The following is an 18,600-nucleotide window of genomic DNA, read 5'->3' on the forward strand; positions in this document are numbered from 1 at the left end:
CCACACATCACTGATTCATTCTTCCTGAGTCTTTACTGCTCCATGGGATTCAGTTTTGTCCCTGAAAACCAGCACCAAGCATGTTTAAAAAAACAGGTTACCTATTTTAGTTGCATTTTTTAACAGATGCTGCCAAATCTAAAGCAATCTTGAACACGCAGAAGGGATCTGTTCCAAATGTGACTGATTTATTTCACTTTGATGCGAAACCAAAGCTTTCACTACTGCACAGAGACCAATTTCATAAGAGGTCATCAGGTGTGGACATGCAGGATGTGATATGCTAGCTGGGATTTTTTCCTTTGTAAGGAAATACTATGCTGTCTTTAAGGAACAAATTTAAAACAACACTGAGGAACTGAAATGTGGCACAACCTTTACAACTTCCATGCATGCCTTCAAGTATCTCCTTTTATGAGTTTACACCCTATAGCTGTGGGGGTGGGGGAAGAGTTACAATTCTTGGGAAGAATAAAAAAAGTTCACACTTTTGAAATTTCACAGAAGAATTTTAAGGCCAAAACATGTTGGGTTATTTTTTTCCCCCCCTTCATCTCCAGGAACAGAGCTGCTGTTCCACTTAAAACTGCATTAAGCCTCCAGCTCAAAGCCCAGCCCAACCTTGTGACCACCAGCACTGAAGTTCTTGCCATCAACCAAACCTGAGAGTGTCAGCTTCACACCTGCAAAAAACAAAACAAACTTTGATGCTAACACTCAAATAAAATGCAGTCAGTCACTCATGCTATACCACAAATAAGGAATTTAGGCATATAGTAACAGCTAATAATACAGCTGTGCTAGAGTACCTCAATTGTTATCTGCAGTTTGACTTGGGCAGAGACTTAAATGAAATGAGGAGTCTCGTTTTAGGCACGACCTGTATACACAAGTATCTCAAACACCCACAAAGCAAAGTGACTCATGTAGGTCTGAAAACATGAAAGAAGAATTCCATTAATTCCTTTTCTGCAGAAAAGGACCTAGGGGTCACAGTGGACAAGAAGCTGGATATGAGTCAACAGTGTGCTCTTGTTGCCAAGAAGGCAAACGGCATTTTGGGCTGTATAAGTAGGGGCATTGCCAGCAGATCGAGGAACGTGATCGTTCCCCTTTATTCGACATTGGTGAGGCCTCATCTGGAATACTGTGTCCAGTTTTGGGCCCCACACTACAAGAAGGATGTGGAAAAATTGGAAAGAGTCCAGTGGAGGGCAACAAAAATGATTAGGGGTCTGGAGCACATGACTTATGAGGAGAGGCTGAGGGAACTGGGATTGTTTAGTCTCCAGAAGAGAAGAATGAGGGGGGGATTTGATAGCAGCCTTCAACTACCTAAAGGGGGGTTCCAAAGAGTATGGAGCTCAGCTGTTCTCAGTGGTGGCAGATGACAGAACAAGGAGCAATGGTCTCAAGTTGCAGTGGGGGAGGTCCAGGTTGGATATTAGGAAACACTACTTCACAAGGAGGGTTGTGAAGCACTGGAATGCGTTACCTACGGAGGTGGTGGAGTCTCCTTCCTTGGAGGTTTTTAAGGCCCAGTTTGACAAAGCCCTGGCTAGGATGATTTAGTTGGGGACTGGTCCTGCTTTGAGCAGGGGGTTGGACTAGATGACCTCCTGAGGTCCCTTCCAACCCTGATATTCTATGATTAAGTCTGCTAATCCTTGATTACTTAATGGCTGCCACCTCCATAGCTACCCATTCTGTTGAATAGCTCAAGTTAAAAGATTCTTCTTTTCTATTAAACCCAGTAGGAAGTGATTCCCTTTAGTATTTTGTCAGGGCTTACGTACCAGGTCGAAGGGTCTGAGTGTACCCAATTCCAATCAGACTGGCATTATTCACTTTAGCCTAAAGGTAGAGACAGAATAAAAGCGCACGTCAAAACACCACCATCACTCCTACTTTTATAGGCACGCAGGCACAATAACTTTTCCACTGGAATCAGCAGCAGTCGCAGAGAAATCTACAAGCATCAGAAAGTAGACATATTAACCAGCAATGGAAAAGAGCTCTCAAAAATATATGCCCCTGCAAATGCAGAGTAGTTTGCTCTATAAAGAGTTCTGTTTAAAATTAGATCAATGGGGTTTGTGCCAGTTTCTTTGAGTGATTATTCTGTTTCATAGGCTAGCAGCAAACAAAAAACACAATTTCCCCCTCAATTTTAGCCCATTGCTCCTACCTATGATCCCTCAAGCTCTTCCACACAGTTCCCCTCCAGTCTTGCCAACTGTGTATTGTTCTAGGCACTTCTATTTGCAACCATCTTCTTGTTACTCAAGAGACTTGAACGTGAGTAACAACTACTTATTAAGTAGGCAGAAGAAACTGAAGAGTGTGGAAGGACTTAGTAACATCTATCTAAAAGTTTTTAAGGGACTGTGCTCAGCCTCTGACTAGTTCATGGGTGTAAACAGGAATGAGGGGAATAGAGATGTTATGTCTGCTTTATTTACCTCCACTTAGGAATCTTGAGGAAATAGTACATAAACTAACGAAATTCCCAGATGATGGAGTTACTTACCCAATACCATGTTGTCGTTGTCATATTAGAGATTAAAAACAAGATTTGTTGCTCACAGTGGGCACAAAGTGATATGATTTTAACCTCACCCATCTCCCACCTGTTGAATGGATAATTGCTTCCTGATTTACTGGTCCTCTTTATGACAACATGGGCATACGTAATCTTAAAAATCATCAAAGGGGGTGACTTTCAGAGCTGCGAGCCCTCCGCTGTAAGTGACATGACCCTTGAAGTTCAACCCAGGAGTTAAATAAAGGTGTTGAACTAACCCAGGAAGATCAGACATATGGGCAGTAACTAATGCAGTTACTTTACTTTCTGCAAGAGATAATCTCAAAGAGGGAGAAACCCAGGAAGCAGTAATTCTTCAAAATTATTAGGCGCTATAGTGACCAGAAAACAGATGTTTGCAAGTGAATATGGCAGTATTTGTATTATAGTAAGATTTTTGACTGCATGCGTTAACCCATTCTGGAGAGAAGGGTTAATACTCCTTTGTACCATTTGTAATTCACCTCCCATCAACTCAATACACCACAGTTTATCATTACCTCTCTATTTGGTTAGGGTCTTCAGCAAATTTCAACCTGTTTCAAATTAGCTAGTTAAATTATTCCCCCCCACCGCCAAGAAAGTCACCTTCTCACATGCTTTCCTGAAATCTAGATATACTGCACCTGCTGTGTTCCCTTAACTTATTCATTATAGTGCCTCACACAGGGCTAAAGTAAAGTAATGGCAGATTATGAAATCACACTGCATCACTCATAGCTAAGGGCTTGTCTATATGGAGAATTAGCGTAGGGAAAGCTGGGGTGCAAGTCTACAGCCCTGTAGCAGGCAGTGTGGACTCTGCTACACGCACTAGACGTTCCCTAGTGTACTTTGACCAACTGCAGGAGGCTTAACATAGCTCAGCATAGCTCAGCTTACTGGCCGTCAGTCAAAGCACACTACAGGTATACTGTAGGGAATGTCTATACTGCAGTTAAATACCTGTGGCTGGCCTGGGTCAGCGGGCTTAGGCTGCAGTGCTGTAAAATTGTGGTTTAGATGTTTGGGTTAAGGCTAAAGCCTGGGTTCTGGGACCCTCCCTCCTCACAGGGTCCTAGAGCTTGGGCTCCAGCCCAAGCCTGAATGTCTACAGTGCAGTTTTACAGCCCAGTAGCCCAAGCCTGAGTCAGCTGACACATACCAGCCACATGTGTTTAACTGCAGTGTAGACATAACCTAAAAGTTCTGACCAACTGCAGTTAAGCTATGTTAAGCCTACTGCAATTGGTCAAAGCACACTATGGAACTTCTAGTGGGCGGTAGCACAGTCCACACAGCCAGTTAGTGCATGATCCTCAACCGGTGTATGAGTATCTCTGGAGGTACGCACAGGTCTTCCAGTGGGTACATCAACTTATCTAGATATTTGCTTAATTTTACAACAGGCTACATAAAAAGCACTAAAAGTCAGTACACAAACTATAATTTCATACAGACAATGACTTGTTTATACTGCTCTATCCAGTTTACACAGAAATACAAGTACAATATTTATATTCCAATTGATTTATTTTATAATTATATGGTAAAAATTAGAAAGCAAGCAATTTTTCAGTAATAGTGTGCTGTGATACTGTTGTATTTTTATGTCTGATTTTGTAAGCAAGTTGTTAAGTGAAGTGAAACTTGGGGGTACGCAAGACAAATCAGACTCCTGAAAGGGGTACTGTAGTCTGGAAAGGTTGAGAGTCACTGCACTAGAGTGCTGTATATTTAAACTCCAGCTTGTCATACACCAATGGTCAGTATAGATAAGCCAGAGAGAGAGAGAGAGAGAGAGTGAGTGTGTGTGTGTGTGTCACAGAATGAGGCTTAAGTATATTCCATAATTCACCAACAGTCTACAACATACATTCTCCATACACCAATAACTGAAAAGGGACAGCATAACAACACAAGGTGCCATAGGTTTAAACAATAACCACCCTGTGCCATCAGTTTACAGCATTTAAGCAAACTTCAGTTGTGCTTTAAATGCTAATCTGGTGAAATACTTACCGCAATGGAAGTATTTTCATCCAGCTGATACTTAGTGGCAATGCCAAAACGGGTATTGTTACTGCCAGCAGTCCAAGCAAGATTTACCGATGTCTCAACTTTATCGTTAACCTTCTGATAAATTGACCCACCAAATTCAGTGCCATCATTCCTGTTTGTAACAGATAAAAAGTGTGTGAAGATCTCTCTGGTTTGCTGGTGTTTAACCCTCTGATTATGAAGTCTCATCTTTCCCTCTCACCGTCTTTCCAACGAAGTAAGTTCCTACCACCAGTTCCCAAATAAACCTGAGGATAACCCTAACCCTGTGGGCATATTCAATCCCATGCTTCTCTCAGCCAGATCCATGTCTATTCATTCCCTGGCCGGACACTTCACCTGCGCTCTGTAGATTCTTCACCAAGAGCTGGGTTTAGCTTGGGGAATGAGGGAGCTTTCCAGGAGCTAAGACGTTGCACTAAAAGGTTTGAAATTTTGACAGAAGAGAGTTCAGCTTTTCCTTCCCAGGCTAGAAGTAGGGAGGGAAGCAATTCCATGCAGAGCATAAACCAATGGGTTCAGAGGGAGCTACATGCAACACTCGTTGGCTAAAATAAGTCAATATAACTCAGCTTTGGTAAGGAGACTGAAAATGGGGAAATGCAGACAATTCCCCTCTCAAAAACACTGCCTCTCAAGTACATGTGGCTAGGCAAGTATCACGACACCCAACACTGGGGGTACTTAAGTCTCCTCCCAGACAGTAATGTTAAATGTCTACTTCCACATAGAAGGCTGCCATGGTCTAGGACCATCTAAGAGAGAAAAAGTTAGTAATGCTGCATTAATCTCAATCCTCCCAGATGACATTTTAGTATGTTAGTATGTGGAAGTAGGCAATTTACCCGAGATTCAAATTCCTTCAGTAAGAGTGACACAAACCAGCAGTCAAAATTATGTTTACTAACTTAAATACCACAGTTATCCTAAACATATCCTCATTAAAAAACTACCTTAATTCCAAAATGTCTTTTCCAATACCAAATTTAGGGGAACAGAATTACCCTGATGATAAAGATAGCAAATTGGGAAGTGACCCTCCTGTAACTGTCTCTTGGGGATGAAAATAAGGTATGTAAAAAGCCTTTCAAATCTCAGTCTGAAATCAGTGTCCTCCTTTTCTCCACCCAGTACACATCTGATGCAGTTAGCCACACAGTTTGCCTGGCATAATCTAGCCTGGCTCCTGTGGTATATACTCACACATTAGTGTGTAGTTGGAAGTCTCCTGCCTTGTATCCTAATGCAAAGTTATTCTGTGATAGTTTAGACTTGGCTGTATCAAAAGCCATCTGATAACCAGCAAGCCAGCCTTCATAGCCCAACACAGCCCAGCCATGGATGGTTGGTCCAGAAAGGTCAACGTCAATGTTGCAGCCTAGGTTTACGTACTCCCGTTTGTAAGAGGTCTTCAATTTCCCACTCTTCTTTCTGTGGAGAGAAACATTTTGTTTTACCCATCCTAACATGGGCCAGCTATATAGTATTTCTGATGTCTGCACAGAGCACTTAATACTTCATATGCCTTCGAATTTGTGAAGGGTGGGGGCTGAGATAGATATATTTACAAGCAGTTTTGTCCGTGTATATTGTCATTATTAATTTATAGGATAGATGCACAGACCTAAGTACCTACAGGTGTATTTTAAACATCTGAATGAATTAAATATATATAAAAATATATAAGAGAGAGAGAGAATATATCCATTTTAGTCCTAATGCCATTTTCCTCAGTTTGTTGGCACTGTTACTGGTTACCAGTTCTAAGGATTATTAGTGGGGCCCTACCAAATTCACAGCCATGAAAAACATGCCACGGATTGTGAAAACTGGTCTTCTGTACTTTTGTATATTTTTAGTATAGGGTAAAAATACACAATGTTTCTCAAACTGGAGGTCTCAACTCAAAACGGGGTTGCGAGCCTGTTGTAGGGCCGGGGGGGGAGGGAGTGTCACGGTAGTCACGCCCTAACGTCTGCGTTGCCTTCAGAACTGGGCAGCTGGAGAGTGGTGGCTGCTGGCTGGGCACCCAGCTCTGAAGGCAGCACTGCTGCCAGCAGCAGCACAGAAACAAGGGTGGCATAGTATAGTATTGCCACCTTTCTGTGTTTTTGCTGGCAGTGGTGCTGCCTTTGGAGCTGGACAGCCATCAAGCAGCAGCTGCTGGCCAGGTGCCCTGCTCTGAATGGTCCACTGCTTCTGGCAAAGAACGGCAGCTGCAGCGCAGAAATAAGGTGACATGGTATGGTATTGCTACCCTTCTGTGCTGCTGCTGTCAGTGGTGCTACCTTCACAGCAGGGTGGCCGGAGAGCAGTGGCAGCTGGCCGGGCACCCATCTGTGAAGACAGCGCCACTGCCAGCAGCACCACAGAAGGGTGGCAATACCATACCATGCCAACCTTATTTCTGCTGCCTTCAAAGCGGGGCACCAAGCCAGCAGCTGCTAGCGTCCAGCCACCCAGCTCTGAAGGCAACACAGAAGTAAGAGGGACAATACCACAACCCCCCTTACAATAGCCTTGCAACCCCCCTTGGGCCAGGACCCCCAAGTTTGAGAAACACTGATTTAAGGGATTTACATATTTATATTTTTTCATTTTAAAAACACATTCATGGTTTGTTACAACACTGTGAAAATTTAAGATTTAAATATCTGAAACTGTGAAATTCAAGATTTAAAAAATGCTAAGACTGACATTTACAAAAATGGACCATGAATTTGGTAGGGCCCTAATTATTAGCACTTTTGCACCTAAAGCAGAAAACATGATGCTACAATCTTAGGCCTGGTCTACACTACAGAGTTAGGTTGATGTAAGGCAGCTTACGTCGACCTAATAATTAAAAATAAAAAATGTCAGCGTCTACATCAAGGGTTGGCAACCTTTCAGAAGTGGTGTGCCGAGTCTCATCTACTATAGACTTATAGAAAAACTAAACTATTGTTGTATGTAAAGTAAATAAGGTTTTTAAATGTTTAAGAAACTTCATTTAAAATTAAATTAAAATGCAGAGCCGCCCGGACTGGTGTCCAGGACCCGGGCAGTGCGAGTACCACTGAAAATCAGCATGCGTGCCATAGGTTGCCTACCCCTGGTCTACACTAAGGTCCCTCCCAACATAACTCACCTATTACATTGACTTAACTCCACCTGCATGAGAGGTGTAGTGCTTAAGTCAACATAGTTAGGTTGACGCAATGGCAGTGTACATACTGCATGGCTTATGTCAACTTAAGTGGCCTCCAGAAGGTATCCCACAATGCTCCATGTGACTACTCTGGTCACGGTTTTCAACTCCACTGCCCAGCAGTGAGGTATGCAGGAACAAGCACCTCCCGTTAAAGGACTGTGAAATTCTGAATTTTCATTTCGTTTGGTCGATGTGGACAGCTCACCTGGCAACTGCCCAGCTGAGCATGCTGGCCACATGCTCCAAATGTGCTCCTGCCTGGAGTACACAGGAAGTGATGGATCTTCTGGGTCTGTGAGGAGAAGAGGCTGTGCAGGCACAGCTGCGATCCAGCTGTAGAAACATGGACATCTATGAGCAGATCTCTCAAGGCATGGAAGGGAATGGTTACAAGAGAGATCTGGCAGCAGTGCCATGTGAAAGCCAAGGAGCTGTGTCAGGCAATCTGAAGGCAAGGGAGGCAAACAGTCACTGTGATGCGGCACTGCAGACATACCGCTTTTACAAGGAGCTACATGCTATCCGTTGCAGCGACCCCACAACTATCCCCAAATGCCCCATGGATACATTGAACAAGTCGTAGTCACTGCAGACAACACCGAGAGAGAGATGTTGGATGAGGAAGAGGAGGATGACAATGGAGCACAGATGAGTGGGGAATCCGTTGTCCTGGCGAGCCAAGAGCTGTTTATAACTCCAGAGCAGTCCAGCAAGTTGCAGCATGAGCAAGCGTGATACCGGTGAAGGAACATCCAGTAAGTAGCACTGATATTCCAGGGGCACATTTCTCATGTACTAATTTTTATTCGTGTTACAAGAGGTAGTGAAATAGCCACTCTACCTCCACTGGTTATCTGCTTCTCGTTGCCTGGCACAGCTAGGCAGAACGGACCCTGCAAAAGTTTATGTGCACAGGGATGTCATGTAAATCCTCCACTGAGATCTGAAAGGAAACTTTCCTGCAGGTACTTTGCAATCCATTGCCGAAGATTTCTGGGGAGGGCTGCCTTATTTCTTCTACCGCAATAGGACATGTTCCCGTGCCACTCATCTATTCACTTGCAAGGCATCATTCAGCACAGGCTAGCAGCATAAGGACCCGGTCTGTAGCCTGATGCATGCAGCAGCTGTTCCCTTTCCGCCTCCGTTACCTTCAGGAGTGAGATATCAGCTAAAGTCACTGCAGCTTGTGGAAAATGACACCAGTATTCTGTTCAACATGCTCAATAAGTACCTGGCCACAATGAAAATGTACTGCTTCACACTTGAAATCACTCCTCTGAATTTATGCAATACAGCAATTTTCTCATATATCTAGTCTATGTACTCGCAATAGTACCTCTGTCCATTGTGTGTTTTGCAGCTGCAAATGTGGCCTTCACCTTCCTTTACATTAGTGGAGAGGCTGAGCCAGATAAAGAGAAGAAAGAACACAGGATGACATGTTTGTAAATATCAAGCAAGCCTCTGGATCAGCGGACAGTGAGCCAGAGGGCGTGGAGGATCACTCTCACACAGAAAATGGACAGGGACATTCATGACAGGAGAAGAGCTCAGGAGAATAAGTGACGCACAGCAGGAGAAGACAGCTCTTCTGAAAGAGCAATCAGACATGCTGAGGAATCTGGTTGATCTACAACATCTTCGAGGTCACCTCCCTCTGCAGCCTGTCCAGAACGGTCTTCCAGCACTACCCTTCGCCGCCCCACACACATGGACACTTCCATGTGGCATCAGCGGCAAGTGACCTATCCCTACCACTCCACCCCATGGGAGGGGACAGACAATCGCAGCTTCACACACACTGATGTGCGACAGACAAGGTCAGTGTGTTTTTAAAAAGGAAAATGAATGTGCTTTTCTCCCTCAAGTTCATTCCCCTGTATTTCTACAGTATACCTCTGTCATACATATAATTGTTTGAATTATTGCACAAACCAGAGACCAGTTTTGGAAGCTTAATTAATCTTTATTAGTTCGAAGCATAGGGGAAAGAGGTAGAGGCTAATAGAAAAACTGAGGCACGGAAGGGGAGGGATGTAAAGCAGTTACACAAGGAGTCATAGCATAGCTAGAGCTGGGGATAGAACCAAGGAGTCGTGGCTCCCAGCCCCTCCCTCATTTAACCACTAGCCCCCACCCTCTCTGTGGAATGAGTTGCTGAGTCTCAGCCCAATCCCTGTGAGGAACATAGCATCAAGCATCCCCCCCAGCACTGGCAGTCCCAGTGGTAGGGCTAGGGGCTGGAGTGTGGTACCCCCATTATCTCACTGGCTGCCCCACTGTAGAGGTGCCTGGGGAAGCTGAGATGCCATGGCTGCTGCCCCCATGCCTGGCAGGAGGAGATGAGCACTGAGCACTCAGAGGTACCCACTCAGCATCCCCAGTGCAGCCCCACCCACAGATCATGTTGCTGAGGGGACAGAACCTCGTCCGGCTCTGGCAAGGGAGTGGGGTCCAGTGGTTGGGGGAGAGGTGGCTGGGGCTCATAACTCCGGGGCTCTCTTCCCAGGTCTGGGAGAAGAGTGGGGTGTAAGGGTTCAACGGGGGAGAGGGGGGGGAGAAATCACTGAGATCATAGAAAGAAGTGCATTTGCAAGGTCACACTACTACACACACAGCACTTACAGCGCAGTTCAGACCAGTGCCAAAAACACAGTCAGGCACAAAACAAAAAGCAGCACGCATTACTGTGGGTCATTATTAAAATGGTCTTTCAAAGCTTCCCTGAGCTGCATAGCTCCATGTTGAGCTCTTCTTATAGCCCTGATATCTGGCTGCTCAAAATCAGCCGCCAGACCATCCACCTTTCCACACCAGGGGAAAAAGAAAAAAAAAAAAAAAACTTTCCCCCTTTGCTTCACAGATATTTTGAGGTGCACAGCAGGCAGCTATAACCATGGGGATATTTTTTTCACTGAGGTCTAACCTAGTGAGTCAACTTCTCAAGTGCCCCTTCAATCAAAGGCACATTCAATGATCAATAATCTCGAGGTCCCTTCCAGTCCTAGAATCTATGAATCTATAAATCATTCTCCACCTGGTGAGCCTGTCATTGAAGTGTTCCTTGCTGCTATCCAGGTGTCCGGTATATGGCTTCATAAGCCACAGGAGTAAGGGGTAGGCTGGGTCTCCCACGATCACTATTGGCATTTCAACATCTCCAATGGTGATTTTGTGGTCTGCAAAGAAAGTTCCTGCTTGCAGCCTTCCAAACAGGCCTGTGTTCTTAGATATGTGCATCATGCACCTTTCTAGACCATCCTGTGTTGGTAAAATGTCCCTGGTGATCCACCAGCATTTGCAACACCATAGAAAAGTAGCCCTTATAGTTTAGATACTCTATGGGAAAGCAGTCCAGTGCCAAGATAGGGATATGCGTGCCATCTATCACCCCAATACAGTTAGGGAACCTCACTGCAGCAAAACCATCCAGGATCTCCTGCACATTGCCCCCAGTCAGTCCTCCTCAGCAGGTGATGATCAATGGCCCTGCATACTTGGATCACAGTAACCCCCACACTGGATTTCCCAACTCCAAAATGATTCCCGACTGATTGGTAGAGTTAGGCATTGCAAGCTTCCACACAGCAATCGCCACTCGCTTATCCACTGTCAGTGCAGCTCTCAGTTTGGTGGGTCAGTGAGCTGCAGGGCTGGAGTTAGCTTCGCAGACAGTTCCAGAAAAGTGGCCTTGCGCATTCAAAAGTTTTGCAGCCACTGCTCATAATCCCATACCTGCGTAATGATGCAATCCCACCAATCAGTACTTGTTTCTTGGGACCAGAACCAGCTCTCCACCCTGGCTTCCAGCAGGGCTACTTGAAAGGAATTGTCATATTCCATCTAATGGCTCCTCTGAAAATACTGCAGGATTAGGCGCATTGAGTTTGCAACAGTGCAGAGCTGTGCGGGACCCATGCTTCTCTAGAGATGGCATACTCTCAGGTATGCTAGGCTTTTGAAAACAGGTGTGAAATATTGTGGGATGTAGATAAAATTAGAGGAAAGAAAAATACACCATGGGATGTTCGAGTTCCCAGTCACCCTCAGGAGAATGTTTTGCCCCCATGAGGCATTGCAAACCCTTCCCATAACACCCTTCACTAGATGGTGGCAAGTTGCACAGTGGGATAGCTACCCAAGGTGCACTGCTAGTGAGAACGCGCTCTGCTGACACAAGGAGAGTAGCGTGGAGATGCACAATCAAGCTACTGCAATGGCTAGAGATAGACTTAAGTCGACTGAATTTTGTAATGTAGACTTGCCTTAACTTCACAATAGCTCAAGCGCTTAACATCTGCAAAAAGTGATTAATCCTCCTCCTCTTTGAATCTTGTCCTCCCTTGGCTTCCGTGATTGTCCTCTTACGGGTCTCTTTCTACATCTCTAATTGCTCCTTCAGTGTACTCTGAGGAGGATCTTCCTCATCCCCCCTCCAACTGTGTGTGGGGTTCTGTCCCCATTCCTCATCTCTTTTTTCTCTACACCTTATATCTGGGTCATCTTAGCCGCAAACACAAATTCAACTTCTATCTCTATGCTGACAACTTACAGATCTTCCTCCAGACCCAGCTCCTTTTCTCCAAACAAAAAAGTCTCAGCCTGTCTCTTGGAGATCTCCTTGTGGACGTCTAGCCATCAGCTCAAGTTCAACATGACTAAAACACAGCTCCTAATCTTCCCTCTCCCCCAAAGCCCTTTCCTACAAGAAGCCTCCTATCTCTATCACTGTGGACAACAGCAGCATCCTGGCTTGTCACTCAGGCCTGTAACCTGGGCATCATCTTTGACTTGGACCTCTCTCTAGGTCCTTATATCCAGGCTATGTCTAAATCTTGACGATTCTTGCCACAACATCTAAAATATGGCTTTTCCCTAACCACCCACTAAGTAAAAAGCTCATCCAAGCTCTCAGTCTCATATCACAATTACTGCAACCTTCTTCTTTCTTGCAAATACAATTTTGCCCCACCCACATCCAATTAGAATGCTTCCTAGCTCACCACTTTTACCATGTCACCTCTCTCTTTAACTCCATCTAGTGGCTCACCCTTATCTGTCACATCAAACTTCACTTGCTTGTCTTCACTTTCAAGGCCCTTTTGCAGCCTACCCCCACCATCCTTATCTCTTATTTGTTACTGAGATGTCAACTCCCGTCTCCAAATGGCCCATGATGCTAGCCTCTGTCACCCACTTGTTAAACTTTCAAACAATCACCTTTGTGCTTTCTCCCATGCTGCCTCTCATGATTCAGTGGAGCTCCCCATAAACATCAGCAACGCTAACTCATTATCCTCCTTCAAACTCTCCTTTACTGTGGTGCCTACAAATAACAAAAAAAAAACCCCTGACAATGGTTAAGCTGGTGGTGCATGGATACCACTGCTGATCATGCTCACTAATATTGTCTCACTGTTTCCTTGTATTCTGTTATCTGTATCTGTTATCTCTTGCCTTATACTTAGATTCTAAGCTCTTTGAGGCAGAGATTGCCTTATTGTTCTGTCTGCGCACAGCACCTAGCATAGTGGGGTCATGGTCCAGAACTTGAGCTCCTAGGTGCTATGATAACACAAATAATAAATACTACTACTACTACTACTATCAGTGATACTTTTCTACTTTCACACAATCTCCAATGTTAGAGGTATAGAAGTACCATTTCTTAGTATTTTTATTTATTACACATTTTTAGATGGAGGGGAAATGACAGTTTTGAGAGGAATCTTTCATCAAATATATTATTATAAACCTGATATTAGCTGTGTCCTTACAAATATTCTACCAAGAACTGCAGAATAAAAAGTTCTTTATTTTTATCCAGATCGCCTACCTGTTGGGATACTGGAATGTGATGATGCTCATTTATCACTGCCACTGAAGTGAGACAATTAACTTTTCATTTGAAAAAATTAACAAATCTGTTTAATACAATTCTAGGAATCTCTACACAAAATTGAAGTAGGATATTTACCCTGTGTTTGGTACAAATATGGTGTCAAGAGTCAACTTCAATCCCTCAGCTAACTGCAAAAGAAGAAGAAAAAGGTCAGATTATCAAGGCTCCTTCTATTGAAAAAGATGATTGGCTTTATATTCTCTTACCTTACTATAATTCCCATCTCCTCTTCTTGTCTGAATAGAAGATTCACATGATCTTTTGTACAAAAAGTAAGTAATTTGCAGAGAACTCTATATTGAAGATTTAGTTTGAGTGAATAAAGCAAGTAACTTCACTAGTTATCCACATTCCCAGATACCAAAGCGGTGGGCACCTTATAAATATGTACTTAGAGCATAAGAATGGCCATACTGGGTCAGACCAATAGTCCATCCAGCCCAGTATCTTGTCTTCTGACAGTGGCCAATGCCAGGTGCTTCAGAGGGAATGAACAGAACAGGAAATCATCAAGTGACCCAGCCCCTGTTGCCCATTCCCAGCTTCTGGAAAACAAAGGCTAGGGACACCATCCCTGCCCATCCTGACTAATAGCCATTGATGGGCCTGAATTTATTATCAACACTGAGGATGGAGTGGAGGTTCAGGATAATCTAGGCGTGGCCCAATGTCTAAACAAATACTTTGCCTCAGTCTTTAATGAGGCTAATGAGGAGCTTAGGGACAATGGCAAGATGACAAATGGGAATGAGGATATGGAGGTAGATGTTACCACATCTGAGGTAGAAGCCAAACTCGAACAGCTTAATGGGACTAAATCGGGGGGCCCAGATAATCTTCATCCAAGAATATTAAAGGAATTGGCACATGAAATTGCAAGCCCATTAACAAGAATTTTTAATGAATTTGAAAACTCAGGGGTTGTACCGTAGGACTGGAGAATTGCTAACATAGTTCCTATTTTTAAGAAGGGGAAAATAAAAAAGTGATCTGGGTAACTACAGGCCTGTTTGACATCTGTAATATGCAATGTCTTGAAAAATTTTTTGAAGGAGATAGTTAAGGACATTGAGGTCAATGGTAATTGGGACAAAATACAACATGGTTTTACAAAACGTAGATCGTGCCAAACCAACCGGATCTCCTTCTTTGAGAATGTAATAGATTTTTTTAGGCAAAGGAAACACAGGGGATCTAATTTACCTCGATTTCAGTAAGGTATTTGATATGGTTCCAAATAGGGAATTATTAGTTAAATTGGAAGAGATGGGGATCAATATGAAAACTGAAAGGTGGATAAGGAACTGGTTAAGGGGAGACCACAATGGATCATACTGAAAAGTGAACTGTCAGGCTGGAGGGAGGTTACTACTGGAGTTCCTCAGGGATTGGTTTTGGGACCAATCTTATTATTACTGACCTTGGCACAAAAACTGCGAGTGTGCTAATAAAGTTTGCGGATGACACAAAGCTGGGAGGTATTGCCAATACCGAGAAGGACCGGGATATCCTACAGGAAGATCTGGATGACCTTGTAAACTGGAGTAATAGTAATAGGATGAAATTTAATAGTGAAAAGTGCAAGGTCATGCATTTAGGAATTAACAAGAATTTTTGTTATAAGCTGAGGACTCATTAGTTGGAAGTAACAGAGGAGGAGAAGGACCTCGCAGTATTGGTTGATCACAGGATGACTATGAGCCGTCAATGTGATGTGGCTGTGAAAAAACCTAATGCTGTCTTAGGATGTATCAGGCGAGGTATTTCCAGTAGAGATAAGGAGGTGTTAGTACCGCTATACAAGGCACTCGTGAGACCTCATCTGGAATACTCTGGGCAGTTCTGGTCTCCCATGTTTAAGAAGGATGAATTCAAACTGGAACAGGTACAGAGAAGGGCTACAAGGATGATCCGAGGAATGGAAAACCTGTCTTGTGAAAGGAGACTCAAAGAGCTCGGCTTGTTTAGCCTAACCAAAAGAAGGCTGAGGGGAGATCTTATTGTTCTCTATAAATATATCAGAGGGATAAATACCAGGGAGGGAGAGGAATTATTTAAGCTCAGTACCAATGTGGACACAAGAACAATTGGATATAAAGCCAACAGGAAGTTGGGACTTGAAATTAGACGACGGTTTCTAACCATCAGAGGAGTGAAGGTCTGGAACAGCCTTCCAAGAGGAGCTGTGGGGGCAAAAGACACCTGGCTTCAAGATAAGTTTATGGAGGGGATGGTATGATGGGATAGCCTAATTTTGGCAATTAATTGATCTTTGACTAGGGGTTTATTACAGGAGTGGGTGGGTGAGATTCTGTGGCCTGCATTGTGCAAGAGGTCAGACTAGACCATCATAAGGGTCCCTTCTGACATTAAAAATCTATTAATCTAGTTCTTTTTAAAAACCTGTTATACACAACGTCCTGTGGCAAACAGTTCTACAGGTTCACTGTGTGTTGTGCAAAGAAATACTTCCTTTTATTTGTTTTAAACCTGCTGCCTATTAATTTCATTTGGTGATCCCTAGTTCTTGTGTTATGAGGAGTAAATAACACTTCCTTATTTACTTTCTCCACACCAGTCATGATTTTAATAGACCTCTATAATATTCCCCTGACTCAGTTGTCTCTTTTCCAAGCTGAAAAGTCCCAGCTTTATTAATCTCTCCCATGTGAGGCCTTACATTCAACTTGATGGCATTTCCTCTGTTTCCATGTATGTATATACGTAATGCAAAAACTTTTGATTGCCCCATCTGATCAATTCTGAAATTTCAGAGAACGTTCTAGACGTCAATGGCCAGAAACTTTTTATTTTGGGGGATAATTTGAGCACTGAATGGCAGGAAAATGGGGGACAAAGTTGCTGTCATCTGTTGATGGCATCCATTAACAGTCTGCAGCATAACAATACTCCTGCTCAGGGACAGCCAGAGGGAAAGGAGAGAGAACGCTTCATTCCCTCTCCCTAATGTTCTTCCTCCTCAAAGACAGCACCACTTGTCCACTCCTTCCTTCCCAATCTTATTGTAAGAAAGATATTTCAAGGGGCATGGCAGAGACAGAGCCTCCATTTGCACTTAAAAAAATTAGACAAATCTACAGAGTGAGGCCTACATGAGCAATGAAGCATGCTATCCTCTAGTGTGTTTAGGCAGCAGGAGAGGGTGCCAGAGTTTCTTCTGCTGCTGCACCAAACGGGCACTCTGGGGGCTTGATTTTAGCTGAAAACAGGTCTTGTTTTTTGATTTTCACCAAAAATCAATACAACATTCCATGAAATTTTTCAATTAATTGGATGCAGTTTTCAGAAGTTTTACACGGCACAGAGAAATAATATTGAGCTGAGTGTAGGACCTTGCTTGTTTGGCCAACTAGTAAATCTTTACTTTAATTCTAACTTTTATTTGCACTCGCAGCCCTGTTTAATAAAAACTATTTAAATATTTTGCATAGCTGGTTGGACAACATCTAAATAACCCCCTTGTGTTGATGAATATACACCTCTACCCCAATATAACTCTGTCCTTGGGAGCCAAAAAAATCTTGCCGCATTATAGGTTAAACCGTGTTATATCGAACTTGCTTTGATCTGCCAGAGCGCGCAGCCCCCCCTCCCTGGAGCTCTGCTTTACCGCATTATATCCAAATTCGTGTCATATTGGGTCGCATTATATCGGGGTAGAGGTGTATTAGTTTTTAGGTCATTAATCTTTCTCAGTGTTATGCAACCTTAACTTTGCAAGATGAAATACTTAAAAACCAGGCAATTACAAAAGTAATATTGCTTAACTTCACCATACTGCACATCTGGCAGGTACAACAATGGAGTAGCCAGACAGTGTTAATGGCTCATCGATACCCATTGAGAAAAGAATCCTCTATCCTAGAGATTTCTCAAGGAAGCATGTACGCCATGGGGGCGGATAAACACACCTCAAAGCAAAGAACTTTCACAAGCTGGAAGAAAACATAAAAGAGGGGAAGTGACATCACTTGGCTCTCTTCCTCCCATCTCAATACTTTGAAGAAATGTCTGGAGGACAAAGACTTTGAATGGGGGAAGAGGGTCCCAGGCTGGGAAAGAGTTCCAGTCCGTGTATTGAGGAACTGACACCTGTTTGTACCATCTACACTGCTTGATTCAAATCCTGTTTAATTTGCAGAACTTAACTTGTTTTTATTTCTTAGATAACCAACTTTGGCCTTTATGCTTGCTACTTATAATCACTTGACATCTATGTTTCTGTAGTTAATAAATCTGTTTTCTATTCTACTTAAAAAAATGTGTTTTGGTTGAAGTGCTTAGGAAATCTCAGCTCAGTTTACAAAGACTAGTGTCAGAGTATCAGCCGTGTTAGTCACAAAGACTAGTGTGTCTCCTCTCCACATTGAGGGAGGAGTGGACTGGGTAACGAATTTACACTGGCCAGGCTTTGGACCAGTTCAAGATGGTATAGTTCTGGGGTGCAAGGCCGGGGAACTGGTGGAGCCTTCCTATTGATGATTCATGAGTGGCTGGGAGAGCATTCATGTAACTCAGTTGGGTGGATGCCTGTGTAAGTGCAGTACCTGCCAGAGGTTTGGGCTTGACACAGCACCACAGTGTAAGAGGCAGCCCAGGTTGGTGGGACAGAGGGCTCAGCAGTCCCACAGTCCAGGTTGCATCCCAGGGACCCTGTCACAAACATCGTATGTCCATGACACAGGCCTTGGCTACACTTACCCGCTAGTTCGACGGCTGGAAATCGAACTTCTGGGTTCGACTTATCGCGTCTAGTCTGGACGTGATAAGTCGAACCCGGAAGTGCTCGCCGTCGACTGCGGTACTCCAGCTCGCCGAGAGGAGTACCGCGGAGTCGACGGGGGAGCCTGCCTGCCG

At 43.8% G+C, this 18,600-nt stretch overlaps 1 protein-coding gene across 2 annotated transcripts in view; it reads right to left on the bottom strand.

The window, feature by feature from the left end:
- Window positions 1–14: 14 nt before the first annotated feature.
- The window catches only part of VDAC3 (voltage dependent anion channel 3), a 42,530-nt gene continuing 23,944 nt past the window's right edge, over window positions 15–18,600 (bottom strand). For both annotated transcript variants that reach the window (XM_034762057.1, XM_034762056.1), the window contains 5 exons: window positions 13,798–13,850; window positions 5,828–6,055; window positions 4,586–4,736; window positions 1,797–1,854; window positions 15–683 (listed from right to left, as the gene is read on the bottom strand). In XM_034762057.1, coding sequence (XP_034617948.1) covers window positions 592–683; window positions 1,797–1,854; window positions 4,586–4,736; window positions 5,828–6,055; window positions 13,798–13,850 — 582 coding nt within the window. In that variant the 3' untranslated portion in view covers window positions 15–591. The remainder of the gene's footprint in view (window positions 684–1,796; window positions 1,855–4,585; window positions 4,737–5,827; window positions 6,056–13,797; window positions 13,851–18,600) is intronic.

The sequence above is a fragment of the Trachemys scripta genome, chromosome 2 (assembly GCF_013100865.1).
Source record: "Trachemys scripta elegans isolate TJP31775 chromosome 2, CAS_Tse_1.0, whole genome shotgun sequence".
Classification (NCBI taxonomy): domain Eukaryota; kingdom Metazoa; phylum Chordata; order Testudines; family Emydidae; genus Trachemys; species Trachemys scripta.